This window comes from Aythya ferina (assembly GCF_964211825.1).
Source record: "Aythya ferina genome assembly, chromosome: Z".
In the NCBI taxonomy this organism is placed as follows: Eukaryota; Metazoa; Chordata; class Aves; order Anseriformes; family Anatidae; genus Aythya; species Aythya ferina.
This window is the reverse complement of record NC_140299.1, coordinates 11,272,222-11,287,045: the sequence shown is the minus strand read 5'-3', so window position 1 is coordinate 11,287,045 and position 14,824 is coordinate 11,272,222. Positions and strand designations below refer to the sequence as shown.

Genomic DNA, 14,824 nt, shown 5'->3' with positions numbered 1-14,824 from the left:
TTCCTGTTGTTGATTAAAGCAATTCCAAAATGGCCTTCTGGTCTAATCTATTTAGGTAACAAAGCAGTCAGCTTGGTAACTTAATTAAGTCCTTTTCTGAATATTTAATACACAAGATCTACATTTGCGTTTAGACATTGTGCTTTTGTTTTTTAAACTATTCCTAGCTTTTCTTTTTTCCTGCTGAATCTTAATTAAAGCAGTCCCCTTTCAGATCTTTCTTTACATCTGAAGTTATATTGGAGCATATGTATTATGGGTTGAGGAATTTGAGTAAGAGAGGTTAGGTACTAGAAGGTAGTGGAACTCTGTAATATTGAAGAGCATTTCAGATTCCTTCAATTAGCTTTTAAAGCAAAAATCATTTCATACCAAGGTTAAGATATAATAAAAATAACATCACTACTAAACGTCTAGTGCTTCTGAGATGTTATACGTCTTTTGAGGACTAGGTCCCAAATAACAGATGACAGTTAAAACATACAAGAAACTGAGATTAAATGTTACTACTTGGTTAAAGTGGATTTTTGTGTTCTGTCTGTCTTGTGTTCTCTGTGCTGGCGCACTGTGTCCAACCATCCTTCCTTCAGTATTTAATTTTAGGGGATACGTATTTTTCCAGTGATAGCTTAAATAAAGAAGTGCTAAGCATTGCGTAATCTGCAATGCATTTGAAAATAACCTGAGAGCTAAATGAAGTTTATTATGCTCTTGATCTTCATGCTGGGTTGCCCTAATCCTAATTGAATACCTTTTATGGAACATTTACACGTGTTGTTCAAGGGTTTAAACTTCAAATGGCATGTGTGACATTGAAGCTACTTTAAGGAAGTGTCTTGCTCACCTGGTCAAACACCCATTCCTCACTGCATTTTGCCAATTCAATCCATTTTAGATGTAACCTCGGGTATGGTGAAAGACCCAGCGGACGTCTTGGACAGGCAAAAATGCCTTGACGCTCTGGCTGCTCTACGCCACGCTAAGTGGTTCCAGGTTCGGAACATCATTTTACTTTCTTCTTGTAGCCTTATGAGAGATTAGTTCAGTTGCGATATAAATGTTTAATTGTGTGAAAACACTCAGCGTTGTTCATGCTAATAATACTTACTATTTTTCTGGTCCCTAAATTTAAATGTAGAAAGTTGAGTATGGAGGAACTGCTTTATGCAGTTATTGCTCATTTGACATGATTTTTTTTTCTGGTCATTGAGAAGGCGATGTTGAAAGTTTGACTTGCTTGGGGTGATCATATGTTGTATATTTGTTATATATTCCATAAGGCTGCAGAGTAACTTTGCTTTAAATAATGGAATATGTGTTTAAAGCTTTGTGTTTAGATTTAAGACTTTTTTTCCTATTTTTTTTAAGTGCATTAAGTGTAGGGAATGAAAGGTGAGAAGCAACTGTTTGGTTTAGTGACTTTGCATTCTGGCAAAGGCACAATAAAGAAACCAAACAGATTCCCTTGACCTTTCAGTCTCTATACCTACTTCTTAGGCATTTACTTTATCCTTTTTATTTCTAATATAGAAAGATACTGTATTTATTGTTACAAGTGAACATAGGTCAAAGTGTACAGGGGATCAAGAAATGTTATTCTTGTATAACCTGTGCACTTTGACTTTTACAAGCTTAAATTACTAACCCTGTATAAAATACTGCTGTAAATGGCAGCTCATGGAATAAACTTGTAGAATGATTTGTTTCAATCTTGTATCTGAGCTTCCATTGAACAGTGGTGTTTTAGTCTTTCAACAAGGCCTATTTGCTGTAGGTGCTGGCATTGATTAATTTGATTTTGTATCGCTCTCAAGGCTAGAGCTAATGGTCTGCAGTCCTGTGTGATTATCATACGTATTCTTCGTGACCTCTGTCAGCGTGTTCCAACTTGGTCTGATTTTCCAAGCTGGGTGAGTAATACTGTTCCTGAATGAGTCTTTTCAATGCACATGGTGCTGCAAGTAGGGCACTGGAAAGTGTTAACTGCAGTTAAGTGTAGAAGTAGTATGTTTTTTGTGCTTGTATTTACAGGGAATATAGAGGGTGCCTCTAAAAACATAATTTTCTGAAGTTTAGTCATTTGGAGCTGGAATTTTTCCAAAGGAATTCTTTTGTTCTTTGGAATTCTTTGTGTTTAGCATCCTTTTTCTAGATTTCAGGTGTTGTTTGTTTATTTTAACTTTATATAAATAAGTCTTTGTTTTGTTTTGTTTTACCACCTACTGGTGGTTAGAAATTCCTTGGGTTTTACTGAAACTGGTTTGAAGTGATGTCAGCTATGCCCAGGTACCTTTGTGATAACAGAAAGGTCACTTTACAGAACAAATCACAGTAATTCCTGTGATTATTAATGTGACCATTCTCCAAGACGAAATACCACAGTGCTAGTCAGTGGATGTGTCAAAATTAGCATCTTTAATCATTATCACTTCGAAAAAGATCTGTAGGTTGAAACCATTTACTTCTGATAATTCCTGCAGCTGAGCATTCTTGTAGCATTGCTTTTGCATTGGTTATTTTAAAAGATGCCCTACAGGAGTGTAATTTGCTCTCCAGTCTGTCGACCAGCCAAAATTAGTCTGAAAGAAAATTTCAGAAATGTGTGTAGATAAACTGACTGTTTTGTTTCACAAACCAAATTGTGTTGCATTGTTCTGCTTCCCAGTATAAACTTTTCAGTTTTGACAAGAAGATCACTAACATTGTCAAGACAGTTTCAGTGGTTGATACTCTTTGAATGAGAAATGTGTTAGACTTTGAGACAATTCTATTAAATTCTGACAGTGATGATTTTTTTCTGGAAAAATATAGAAAAAGTTACATATTTTTTTAAAGTGTGAATAGTAATATATAGATATCGTGCCAGTTTCTGTGCTACATGTCTGAAAGGTACACTGTATAAATACAGCATACAAAAGCTAGAAAATTATGTAACTGTCCTCTTAACTATCACTGTGATGCTGAGTTGCCAAAGAATAAAATCTGGTGTGCCTGCAGGAAAGCACCCTTACAGCTGTTGCAACACACATGAAGGTGAAGAACAAGGAATGTTGTTTCTTCTTTGTCACTTTGTCTGTTCTAAGGCACATCTAAAAGGAAAGAGAAGTGTGTGTGAAGTCTAGCTGCATCTTAATTCTCTACAAGGGTGTTCCCTGGTTTTCTGAATTGATTTTTGACAATGCTGATATGCATTGTCAAAATGTCAGTGATGTGAACCAGCACTGAAGTCTGTGTAGTCAGTAATTGTTCTGGCCTACTGGCAAAGTCTTACTGACAAGGCAGTTACAGAATGAAAAATTGTGATTTTAAATACCTGTAATTTATGCTGGTCACAGATTGAATTTCACAGATTGAAGAAACATACGTGTTTTTCTGAATACAGAACTTGTTCTGACCTGTATGCTAGAAGCCTGTTACAAGTCAAGGAGCTTTTCAAAAAGAACCTAAGTGCTTCTAATAATAGAAAGTCTTAGGAAGCTTAAACTTAAACACAGACATTCATAGCACCATCCTTATTTACCTAAAAATAAAAACTAAATTGGAAGAATTTTGTCAACTTCCTGCATGTTAGAAGGAATGACTATTCAGGACTTACAGGTACCTTAAAGGAGGTTGTAGCGAGGTGGGGGTTGGTCTGTTCTCCCACATGCCTGGTGACAGGATGAGAGGGAATGGGCTAAAGTTGGGCCAGAGGAGGTTTAGGTTGGATATTAGGAAGAACTTCTTTATGGAAAGGGTTGTTAGGCATTGGAATGGGCTGCCCAGGGAAGTGGTTGAGTCACCATCCCTGGAGGTCTGTAAAAGATGTTTAAATGTAGAGCTTAGGGATATGGTTTAGTGGAGGACTGGTTAGTGTTAGGTCAGAGGTTGGACTGGATGGTCTTGGAGGTCTCTTCCAACCTAGATGATTCTGTGATTTTCCAGACTTGAAATCCAGGACCTTACATGTACATGAACACTAGGGCATTGTCCTCAGGTTTTTGGTTGCAAAACAAGTGAATAAATGCAAAAACTTGTTTTGTTTTTTAAATTTACTGATGTGTTTTGCTTCATATCTGAAAACAGCTAAGTTACTGTGGATAGTACTCCAAAGCTTGGTCCTCAGTGATCCAGTGGAACTATGGAAATGCCTCGCACAGGAATTGAAATTTATTAGTTAAACAGAGCTAAAATGGAAAGGAATGAGCACCCTTAATGAAGAATTGTAATCAACACTGACTGTAATTAGTCGCACGTGTCAGAATGTGCATTTAGTCTTACAAAGTGAAAATAAAAGGCAGCGTTTGAAAAAGTGTAAACTCAGAGGAAGGGGAAAAAAAGACATTGTTTGAAAATGAGACTTGCAAATGAAGTGGTATTGAAACATCTGTTCAGTGCTGAAAAAGCTAAGGAAAGCTATTCCTTGCCATTGCAAATCTTTTTAACAGTTTTCTGAAAAAAATACATAAAATAGGCCTACAATAAAAAGAAGCAATGGAAATAATCACAGAGGGGGAAAAAAAAAAAAAGAGAGAGAATTTAAAATACACCTTTTAAAACGATCATTTAAACAATTTCTGATGTGTAAATTTTTGAAAATCTGTTGATCAATAAGATTTTTTTTTAAATTGTTTAACATCTGAGTTAGTATTAGCTTAGGTCCAGAAAAAAATTGCTGTGAACTTCAGTTTTGTTAAACCAAGGAAGTAGTAGCGATTTAGATTAAACTTCAAAAGACACTTACATTTTTGATGATTTGAGTTTTTGTGTTCTTATAGGAAAAAAAATATTTTTTGTCATAGTCTGTTACTGTCATTAGATACGCTGTGTGCTGTTTATTCCTCTGGCTGCCAGGTTTAGATAACCCATCATTTTTCAAGCGTTCTAAAAAAGTTGTTGGACAAATTGGCTACCTGTCATACAGTATGTTATCTTATAAATTTCTAAAAGACTTTTGGGCAATCTCTGATGAGAAGAGGCATGTCCACATTGGTAGTCAATGTTAATCTTGCCCCAGCTTTCTTCTATTCATTCTATGCATTTTTTTTCTATTTTAACTGAAATTGTTTTGTGATGTGTAATGTTCTTCAAAATTTCTACATCAAAAGTTGTTGAGTGAACCTAATGAGGTTCCACAAGTTCAGGTGCAAGGTGCTGCACCTGGGTCAGGGCAATCCCAGACATGCGCACAGACTGGGAGAAGAACCCAGTGAGAGCAGCCCCGCAGAGAAGGACTTGGGGGCTCTGGTGGACAAAAAGCTCGACACGAGCCAGCAGTGTGTGCCTGCAGCCCAGAAGGCCAACTGCGTCCTGGGCTGCAGCAACAGAGGGGTGGGCAGCAGGCAGAGGGAGGGGATTGTGCCCCTCTGCTCTGCCCTGGTGAGACCCCACCCAGAGTGCTGCATCCTGAGCTGGGGCCCCCAGCTCAAGAAGGATGTGGGGCTGTTAGAGTGGGTCCAGAGGAGGGCCAAGAAGGTGCTCAGAGGGCTGGAGCACCTCTCCTGTGAAGAAAGGTTGAGAAAGCTGGGGTTGTTCAACCTAAAGAAGAGAAGGCTCCAGTGTGACCTTATTGCAGCTTTTCAGGTGCTTACAAAAACGATAGTGACTTTTTGCTCAGTTAGATAATGACAGAACAAAGAGAATGGTTTTAAATTAAAAGATGGGAGATTAAATTAGAGGTCTGGAGGAAATTCTTCACTAGAGGGAGGTGAAGCACTGGAACAGGTTGCCCAGAGAGGTTGTGGATGCCCCATCCCTAGAAGTGTTCAAGGTGAGGTTGGACAAGGCCCTGAGCAACCTAATCTAGTGGGCACCCTGCCCATGGCAGGGTGGTGGCAGATAAATGATCCTTCCAAAGCAAGCCATTTTATGAAAAATTCCGTATAGAACAAGAGTAGCAGCTTTTTTCTGTTTTGATCAGTCTTCTTCATTAGCCGGTTTTCTTATTGTTACAGGCTATGGAGTTGCTTGTAGAAAAAGCAATCAGCAGTGCTACCGGACCACAGAGTCCTGGGGATGCACTTAGAAGAGTTTTTGAGTGTATATCTTCAGGAATCATCCTTAAAGGCAAGTTGAATTCGATCAATGTACTTAATGCTGAAGTAATATAAAATAAGTAGTCGTGGTTACAATAAGGTAGAGATGTGCTACTAACAAGCCTAACCATTCTAGGTGGTCCTGGCCTTCTGGATCCTTGCGAAAGAGACCCTGTTGATACACTTGCTGTAATGACAGATCAGCAACGAGAAGATATTACTTCAAGTGCACAGGTAAGGGAGAGTATGTGTAACATTACTAAAATTGAAGGCATTTGTTGTTTGTTTTTGAATGAGGCTATGTGTACATGAATTTTCCTTTCTTATAAGAACATAGTCCAGTTTTTTAGATGATGATCCTGAAGCTAAGCAATGAAAATGTCACAGGATAGGATGCAGAGCAGTATTGTGTTTTGCACTAAAATAGCTGTGACAAGTTTGAAGCACTCCTTTCTGTATATGACCATAAGGATGCTCTGTCTACAGCAGTATTCTATTAGATTTAAAATGATGTTGGAACTTAAGATTGTATAAATAAATTTGTTTAAATTTTAATATTTATCCATTTATAGTAATGACCAGTCACACAGCTGAATAGCTCACTGACTATGTTGAAGTTGAGATGCTGGATTTTGTACAGAAGCAACAAATGTGGCACGCATATATTAAATACTTTGTTGACATTGTGGGAAGGAAAAGGATGGATAGTGAGAGCTAAGGATGATATTATCTTACACAGTTTCTTCATTGTTTGACAAAGTACTCAAAACTGACATTTGCTTCTAACTGAAATGTCTTCTTTATTTCCTTTTCATAGTTTGCATTGAGACTCCTTGCATTCCGTCAGATACACAAAGTTTTAGGAATGGATCCATTACCACAGATGAATCAACGCTTCAACATCCATAACAATCGTAAAAGGAGAAGGGACAGTGATGGGGTTGATGGATTTGAAGCAGAGGGAAAAAAAGACAAAAAAGATTATGATAACTTTTAAAAAAAGTTTGTCATTTTATTCTAGGATTGAAGGTGATAAAAAGTCCATTTGTTGCCTTGCTTTTACTTCATTCATAATAATGTCTGTTTAAAACATCCAAAACTAACTTGGGGATTAGATTTGGAAGAGAACAACCTAGCTCTTCTTTGAGATTCTGAACATGGTAATGGATGTGCCGTATCAGACAAATTATGGATGGAAAGACTACAAATGGAAACTCTGTCCTTGGAAAAAAAAAATAGTTTGAGGTTTTTACTTTCATTGCATTTTCTTTAAATGTGTTGCTAACTTTAGTAACTTTTCTTCTTTTTTTGTCCTTTTTTTTTAATTAAGAAGTGTGTTGTCTTACCTTGACTGTATTTAATGCAGCCTTTGTGCTTCTGTTGCTGTGTGTATTTTGACATTTTATTTAGAAGTTTTTTTGTTTGCCCTTGACACTAGTTGTATAAGTTACTTTGTGTTAGATAGTATAAACTGTTCCCTTCCCAATTAATATTTCACAGAACTTTTCTTTTTTTTGTAAAGTGAGACTGCAGGATTATGTTTTTTTTTTCCTAAATGTGAAGGGGTTACAACACAATTATCCTGCCATTTGAGTGCTCAGAATTAAATGTTTTTGCCAATCTTGTGGCATTTGTCTTCTTAGTGTGATATAACGGTGTAATTAAGACAAATTTGTGTTAATCTAATCAAGTTTGCCGTTAGTTGTGCATTAGCAGTATAAAAGCTAATATATACAGTATGGTCTTGCAACAGTTTTAAAGCAGCTGCATAATTGATCAAAGTTTTGCATGACGTTTTTGTTTTTAATAGAAGGGCTTTTAAAACTATAATTTTAGATTAAATGCGTAGTTCTTCTTATGATTGACTTTGTGACATAGCAAGGCCAAAAAATAACTTTCTGAATTTCTTTTCTCAATGTATAAGCAGAAGCGGGCATTTCCCATTTGGACAAAGTTTGTCATTCTTTTCAAACAACTTTGTCAATATGATATTAATGCCTCTCAGCCCTTAACAAATAAATGTTTGTCATATCAGTGCCTGTGAGGTTATTCCTTATAGCTATTCCTGTATAAAACTTCTGTGATTTTTTTTCGATATTCAAATTTTAAAAGTGAAGTATTACTAAGTGAAGGTTATCAAAGAAAAAACCCAGAAAATTATTTGATGTGGCCATAGTGTATGCTTATGTCTCTTTCAAAAAGCTAAATATAGCAGTGGTGTAAGTAAAGTTACATCATACTGTTGATGTATGCTCTGGTACACAGGTGTGATTTGTTGTCACAGCACTACAGTGGAATACTCGAATAAAAACTAAAATTTATTAAATGACTTAAATTCATTATACACTGGAAACTGAAGTTTCAATTACTCTGTTCAATGTGTATTACGCTTTGTTGCAAACCCATAAAACACACAGATAACATAGACTAACATTCCGGTATCTAATCACTGGCTGTATGAGAGTGTCAGGCATCACAACTATCATTTGTTATTTCTGATAGTTTATTAAAAAAAAACCCTTTTGTTCCAGTTTGTGGTTGATTTTATCTTTGACCTTTTTAAATAAAATAAGTTTTGGAGTAGGGGGATACTTTTGTCTTGCAACACCCACTGCTAACAGCATGGGTCTATGGAATGCAAATAAAATATTTTAGAAAATAGAAGTGGTCTTAAAGAAAAATGTTAATACAGTGTTCTTCAAGTATCAGAGTGCAATTTTAAAAGGAGTGAGTATTAGTGGTAAGCAAATAAAGAGAAAACATTCTCATTGTAAGTAAGTTTTCTTAAATAATTTCAATATCAGAAATACAATAATTAGTGTGTGCTTTAAAATTCCTGTAAAAAAATAAAAAAGATTACACTAGTTTCTGTTGTCCAGCCTTGAGGCGTAACTTCCAAGTGTGTGCTTGTGCTTAGTCTTTTTTCTTTTTTTTTTAAGAGGGGGATATCTTGCTGCCATAGTGTCTAGTTAGCCATTACTATTTATTTTGAAAGCTACAGGTGCTATTCGTGTGGCTAGTTCAACTCCATACCAAAGTTTCTTTCCTCATAAAGCTAAAACTTGTCTATTCAGGCATGGGACCCTAACTTTAGGATTAAAAAGGTCAAAGATGTTATTTTGGTTTTCCTGTATTTTTGTTCTGCTGGCTTTTATCTCTTAACCAGTTTCTGGATCTTTCGAAATATTGTATACTTAAAGTGATTCCACATTAAATACAAAGCTGTGACCATGATTTTTGCGCTGTGTGGTGAAGAGTTAATTTCGGTTTCTTCCTGTTTTTCCTGCCCGTTTTAATGGGCTGTTTTCACTAGGTAACTACTGGCTCTGGAAAAACTAAGAATGGAAAAGCAACATTTTAAAATGTACAGAGATAGTTTTGACTTTTAAGTACATTGTGTGCTTAGGGAGACAAAACTTCCATTCTTTTTCTTTCTTTTCTCTGAAGGCTGTAAGCTGAAGAGTTTTCTAGCCAGAAAGGCTACAAATCAAATTTCTTCTGATAGATTATTTTGTAAATCTTCTCAAGAGTTTTTCATTATTTTTTATTGAGTGTGGTATTTCTCAGACCTTTTCAAATGAAACAGGTAACAAATCTTTTGGGGATGGGGAAGAAATCCAAGGTTTGTCATCTGTAGTATAGTGTTACCACAAAGGTTCTCAACCAAATAAAAATCAGGCTTAATTCTGTAAGTATCTGTTCATTTTGTACCCATTTTGTACCATTTTCTCATTTGGATTTATGAAAATTGCAATTGTACATATAAGTTCATAGTACTGTTCCCAGTTGTTCATTGGACTGCTTTCTGATGTTTACCTTCTGCATTTTAAGAAATGCTACCCTAATAATACTTGGCAAGTGTAAAGTTCCTAACGGTAGTGTGCATCATTTTTCATAGCTATCAGATTGGCAGCAGGGGATTTTTGTCCTACACAGTGCATACTTTCCCACTTAATGTTGCCTTAACATACCAGCATTAGAAATGGTCATCTAATTAATACAATTGTTTTCTTAAACTGTTTTGCAAATCCATGTCTATTAATATTCTGAAGCCAGTGATTAATTAATTGAAGGATAGTTTAAATTTAGAGGCTCAGCATAGCTTAATTATATTCAAATACATTCTACATCAATCCTATTTCAAATTGATGTCCTAAAATCCAAAGACACATAGAAGGTATCAAGAAATAGCTATTAATTTTTGAAGTTTCCTACATTTGAAAATGTTAAGTTTGCAGAATGGAGCAGCTGACAAAGATAAAATAAATCATTTACAGCAGAAGGTTACTTCATCATTAAAAAGGAGATTAAAAGTCTTGTTTCTACATGAGTCATAAACATTGCTCCTTACATAAGCCTTTTTTCTTTCCTCTTCTGCATACTGTGTCATGTTTACATCAATTGTATGCATATGATTAGGAAGCTCTCTAGAATATGAGATACCTTCGTCACAGATTTAACTGCAGGCATATGTTTAGATTTATCAGTAATCTGCTGGTTGTGCAAGTTAACGGTTTGCTATTAGGACAGGAAGCTGAGCTGTATTGCTGACAATGCAAGTCAGAACATTATGAGAGAGGTTAAGATGCCTCAACACAAGGGTTAAGTGCTATTTTATGTGCTCCTAAGGTATGTGGTGCTGCAAAAGGGGACAGGTTTTGCAGAAGTCTGACTGTATCAGCCAGCCCTGTATGTATATTTCAGTACATGACATATAAAATGGCATTGTTTAGCTATGTATTGTACCATGTATTCATTTCCATGATAGAAAAGTGTTGGTATTTTTACCTTTTTAGAATTTGTGCCAGTGTGGTCCAAAGCATTGCCAGTATAGTCACATGAAACAGCTACAGTGAGGCTGGATAATCATGGAGAAAGCACTGGCATTAGCAATGTTGTGTGCTTGTCACAGAAGGAGGGGAAGCTCAAATGCCTGTGATAATTAAATACCATGCCGATTTGTCCCAGTAATGATGGTCGTTTTTTTAAGCATCTGTTCTGTGATTTACTTCTGTCCAAGGTTTTAAGAATACATAGGAATCATGGTCTACAGCTCCCTCACAAGGGGAGCGGAGGGGCAGGCGCTGAGCTCTGCTCTCTGGGGACAGCGACAGGACCCGAGGGAACAGCATGGAGCTGGGACAGGGGAGGGTCAGGCTGGGGGTTAGGGAAAGGGTCTACACACAGAGGGTGGTCGGGCACTGGGACTGGCTGCCCACAGCAGTGATCACAGCTGCTGGAGCTCAAGAAGCATTTGGACAAGGCTCTCAGATGCATGGACTGATTTTTGGGTGGTCCTGTGTGCAGCCAGGAGCTGGGCTTGGTGATCCTTGTGGGTTCCTTCCAAACTGGGATATTCTGTGATTCTACGAATCATTGACTTGACATTTTTCTCTTCCAAGCTATTTTAGTAACTTTTTTAAACATACAATGGCTAACTTGGTTGGATTGTGTTCTTACTGCTTAAATGGAGTAAGAAAGTTGCTCTTCCTGCACATGAGGGACTAATTGTTTCTAATCATTTACAAAAAACATTTATCACCCATATAAATATTTAACCTGTACAAACGTGCGCATGAATTTTCCTGTTTCTTATATTGAACAATCAGCTTTCTGTGGCCACATCTTGAGAATGTCACCCAACAGTCTTTTTCCAGTCCCAAACATATTGTTTCTGATAATGTGGCTTATTTCAAGTTCATTATGATTTTGGTGCCCTTTTGCAGAAACAAGGATGTACACATTTAAGCAGGAAAAAGAAGTAGGATTTTAATGAATTATGAGAAGGGGAAAGAAACTGAGTAAAACAGTATCAGAACAGAACTTGTTAAATGGTTCCAGTTGAATAAATTAAATGAGGAAGGCTTTTTGCTGGAGAACTACCAATGAAATCTAAATGCAAAACTGAAGAAAAGTGATGTCAAGTACTAAAACAGATCACTATAAATATAAATAGTGCAGCAACATGAAGGCTCTGTCTCATGCAGAGAGAAGGGCCAGTGCAGTATGTAATTTGCCACCTGTGGCAACTACTGCAGTGCTCTACTAAAGCGTCAAAGACAAAAAGTGCCAGGTTATTGAGGAGGTTGAGACTGAAATGGTTTAAGCTGGTCACCGTTCATGTGCTTGGGGGGGGAAATGAAAGGGAAGATGAAGGGAGGGGGCTGAGCTTCCATATGCATCCATCTTACTTAGCAGGCAAAGCTGTACGTCTGGCATTCATGCCTTGTTCTGCTGCGTTTGAACGAATGGAGAGTCAGCGATCAGTGCTAAAAAAAATAAAAAATAAAAAATAAAATCGGAAATCAAGATGCTGCACAGCCAAAAAATTGCATTTTTATGCAGGAGGAAATCAACCGCCTCAGCTAGGCAGATGCTTGAAACGTGTCCGTGTGCTCAGAACAGCAGAGAGCGCTCTTGTCATTAGCAGCAGCTGCCCTCTGGCAGGGGACGGTTAATTCTCACATCGCTGCGACGAGCACGAGGCGAAAACTGTGATCTTTCAGCTACTCCGGTGTTCCTCTATTGAGAAGGGTGCACTTAAAAAAAAAAAAAAAAAAAAGGAGAGAGAGAGGGAGAGAAAGAAAAAAACGCCAAAATACACCCTCGATGCATCAAAGTTGCCATGGCAGCAAAATCCAATCACTGCTAGTGCATAAGAGGAGATCAGTGGTTAGAAGCCCAGGCAGGACTACCTCATGAATAAATTAGAAGCAAATACTTTCTGGGGTAAGGAAATGAAGCATTTCAGCAAGTAGGTTTGGGAGAAGAGCGATTCAATTTGTCCAGAGTCACTTTGGAGCTGCAAAGAAGAAATGAGCTCTATAAGTTTTCCCAGGTAAATAAAGATTCACATTAAGAAAGAAGCTACAGATGAAGACTTGGGAAAATGTGTTTCAGAAGAATCTGTCTTGCAAGTCACTGGGAACAGGAAGAGAGGCATTTTAGATGTAATTCCTGTACGAAGAGACAGCGTATTTCTGCATTCTTGCAGCCATTTCTCAAGAAATGTCTTGCAGCTGTGTTTGTTGTCTGCCTCTTGTGCTGTCAGGGGTGAATTCAGGATAATGGATTCAGGATAAGCATTCCTCATGTGGCAGTGGTAAATCATAAACCAGCATTCTGGATGCCTCAACTAATGTTCCCGGCATGCTGTCCAGTATATCCAAAAGCGTAAGATGTGCCAGTTTACAAGCTGCACAACTGATTCAGAACTCATATAACAAGAGCAGCCAGAGCAGAAGTGTTTCCTAAAGAGCAGCAAAGCAAAATCAGAGAAAGCAAACCTGAATGCCACGGGCTTGGAACAAAGCCCTCACAAGAAACTTCCATACACCCTCTCTGCTCTTTTATGTGTTTTCCCCGAGGAATAGTCCCTCTACAAATATCACCCATGCATTAAGGAAAGAAAAAAAAAAAAAAAAAAAAAAAAAAAAAAAAAAAAAAAAAAGTAACTCATTTCCCTGGCAAAGCATTCTGGAAGTGCAGGCAAGTGCTGGGTTCCCCAAGACAAACAGCCAGATTTCCAAATACCCATCTGACATCCAAGTGTGCCAAACCCAGTGCAGGCATCACCACTGCCATGGTTTAAGTCTAGAAAATTTGGTCAAGAAACTTTCCACATGAAAAGTAGAACTGAAAAACCACAGTAATTCCAGAGAAAAACGTTCTAGCAAATGGAAGACAGTTGCTAACATGGAAGAATATATGGTATTAGCAGATTTCTTTTACAAGATCTGCTTCTGTTGCAATGGTTTGCTCCTTCAACAACTCATTTTCCTAGCAGTATACCTTACTTAGATGAAGGTCATTTTGGAGACAAGGACAAAAATGGGAAGCTAGATCCAGTCCCTAGACTCACATTTGTGTATTACCATCAGTTTCTGCTAAAAGACACATAGCTTTCCTTAATGGGTGAGTTTATGCCTGTTTCTTAAATTATCCATGTTGGAATTTTTAGTTACAGCAACTGTATGGGAACTGGGGATGACAACAGGAGTGCTGGGCTGGATGGCTTCTGTCAATACCCAAGATACGCGATTACTGTGAGTCACACATGCATTTTTCATTGGGAAATCAAATCCAAGAGTATGTCAAGGGCTTAGCAGGCAAATTAAAACAAACACATGTTTTGCTTCAGTCATGCATTACATACAATTTTTACTGATAAAGTAGAAAACCGAAGAGACAGGACATTGTTAGCACAAGCTTCAACTCTGTGTCTGCTTTACAAAGAGAAGAGGCTCCTGTCTCGAGCAAACACTGAATATTTCTCCCTACTGGTGCGCTGGAACCTGCCTGTCCTGTCCTGTCTGACTCAGATGCCAGACGGTTCTCTCTGACTTCTCCCAGAGTGAGACCACTCAGCCATCAGGAAGAGTCCTGCAAGGAACAGCTATTGAGCTAGATGGACCACATTCTCACCTGGTGATGGATAGCTAGAAATCTTCCCCAGGAAATTTCTGTCCACATTGTATTTGGAGAAGTTACTTGAGCAGAAAGAACCTGGGCTGCCTGGTAACTCTAGAAAGAATTCCTTGGCAGCTTTTTCCATCACCCTTCTCAGGGACTGACATCCAGACTGGGAGCTGAATGTTTCTCTTTCCTTACCTGGGGTTCATTCCAAGGCAGAAGAACAGACTCAGGCTCTTTGATGCCAGTAGATCTGTGTCTACACTTATTTTCTTGTTTTATAACAATCCTTAGCAGGTCCCTTTGCCTGCAGGTTGAGAAAAAATGACGTTGGGAGGCAAGCCCTGACGTAACTGCCTCATATCCAGTCCTGGCATAGGCTTGCTCCTGAGGCATGG

At 37.8% G+C, this 14,824-nt stretch overlaps 1 protein-coding gene across 3 annotated transcripts in view; it reads left to right on the top strand.

The window, feature by feature from the left end:
- ZFR (zinc finger RNA binding protein) overlaps positions 1–9,248 on the top strand; it is a 47,774-nt gene extending 38,526 nt beyond the window's left edge. For 2 of the 3 annotated variants that reach the window (XM_084503405.1, XM_084503404.1), the window contains exons 16-20: positions 896–993; positions 1,815–1,910; positions 5,934–6,045; positions 6,151–6,248; positions 6,832–9,248. In XM_084503405.1, the coding sequence (XP_084359531.1) occupies positions 896–993; positions 1,815–1,910; positions 5,934–6,045; positions 6,151–6,248; positions 6,832–7,011 (584 nt within the window). In that variant the 3' untranslated portion in view covers positions 7,012–9,248. Of the gene's footprint in view, positions 1–895; positions 994–1,814; positions 1,911–5,933; positions 6,046–6,150; positions 6,249–6,831 lie in introns of those variants that run through there. The other variant, XR_014687014.1, reaches the window with a different exon arrangement.
- Positions 9,249–14,824: the final 5,576 nt, after the last annotated feature.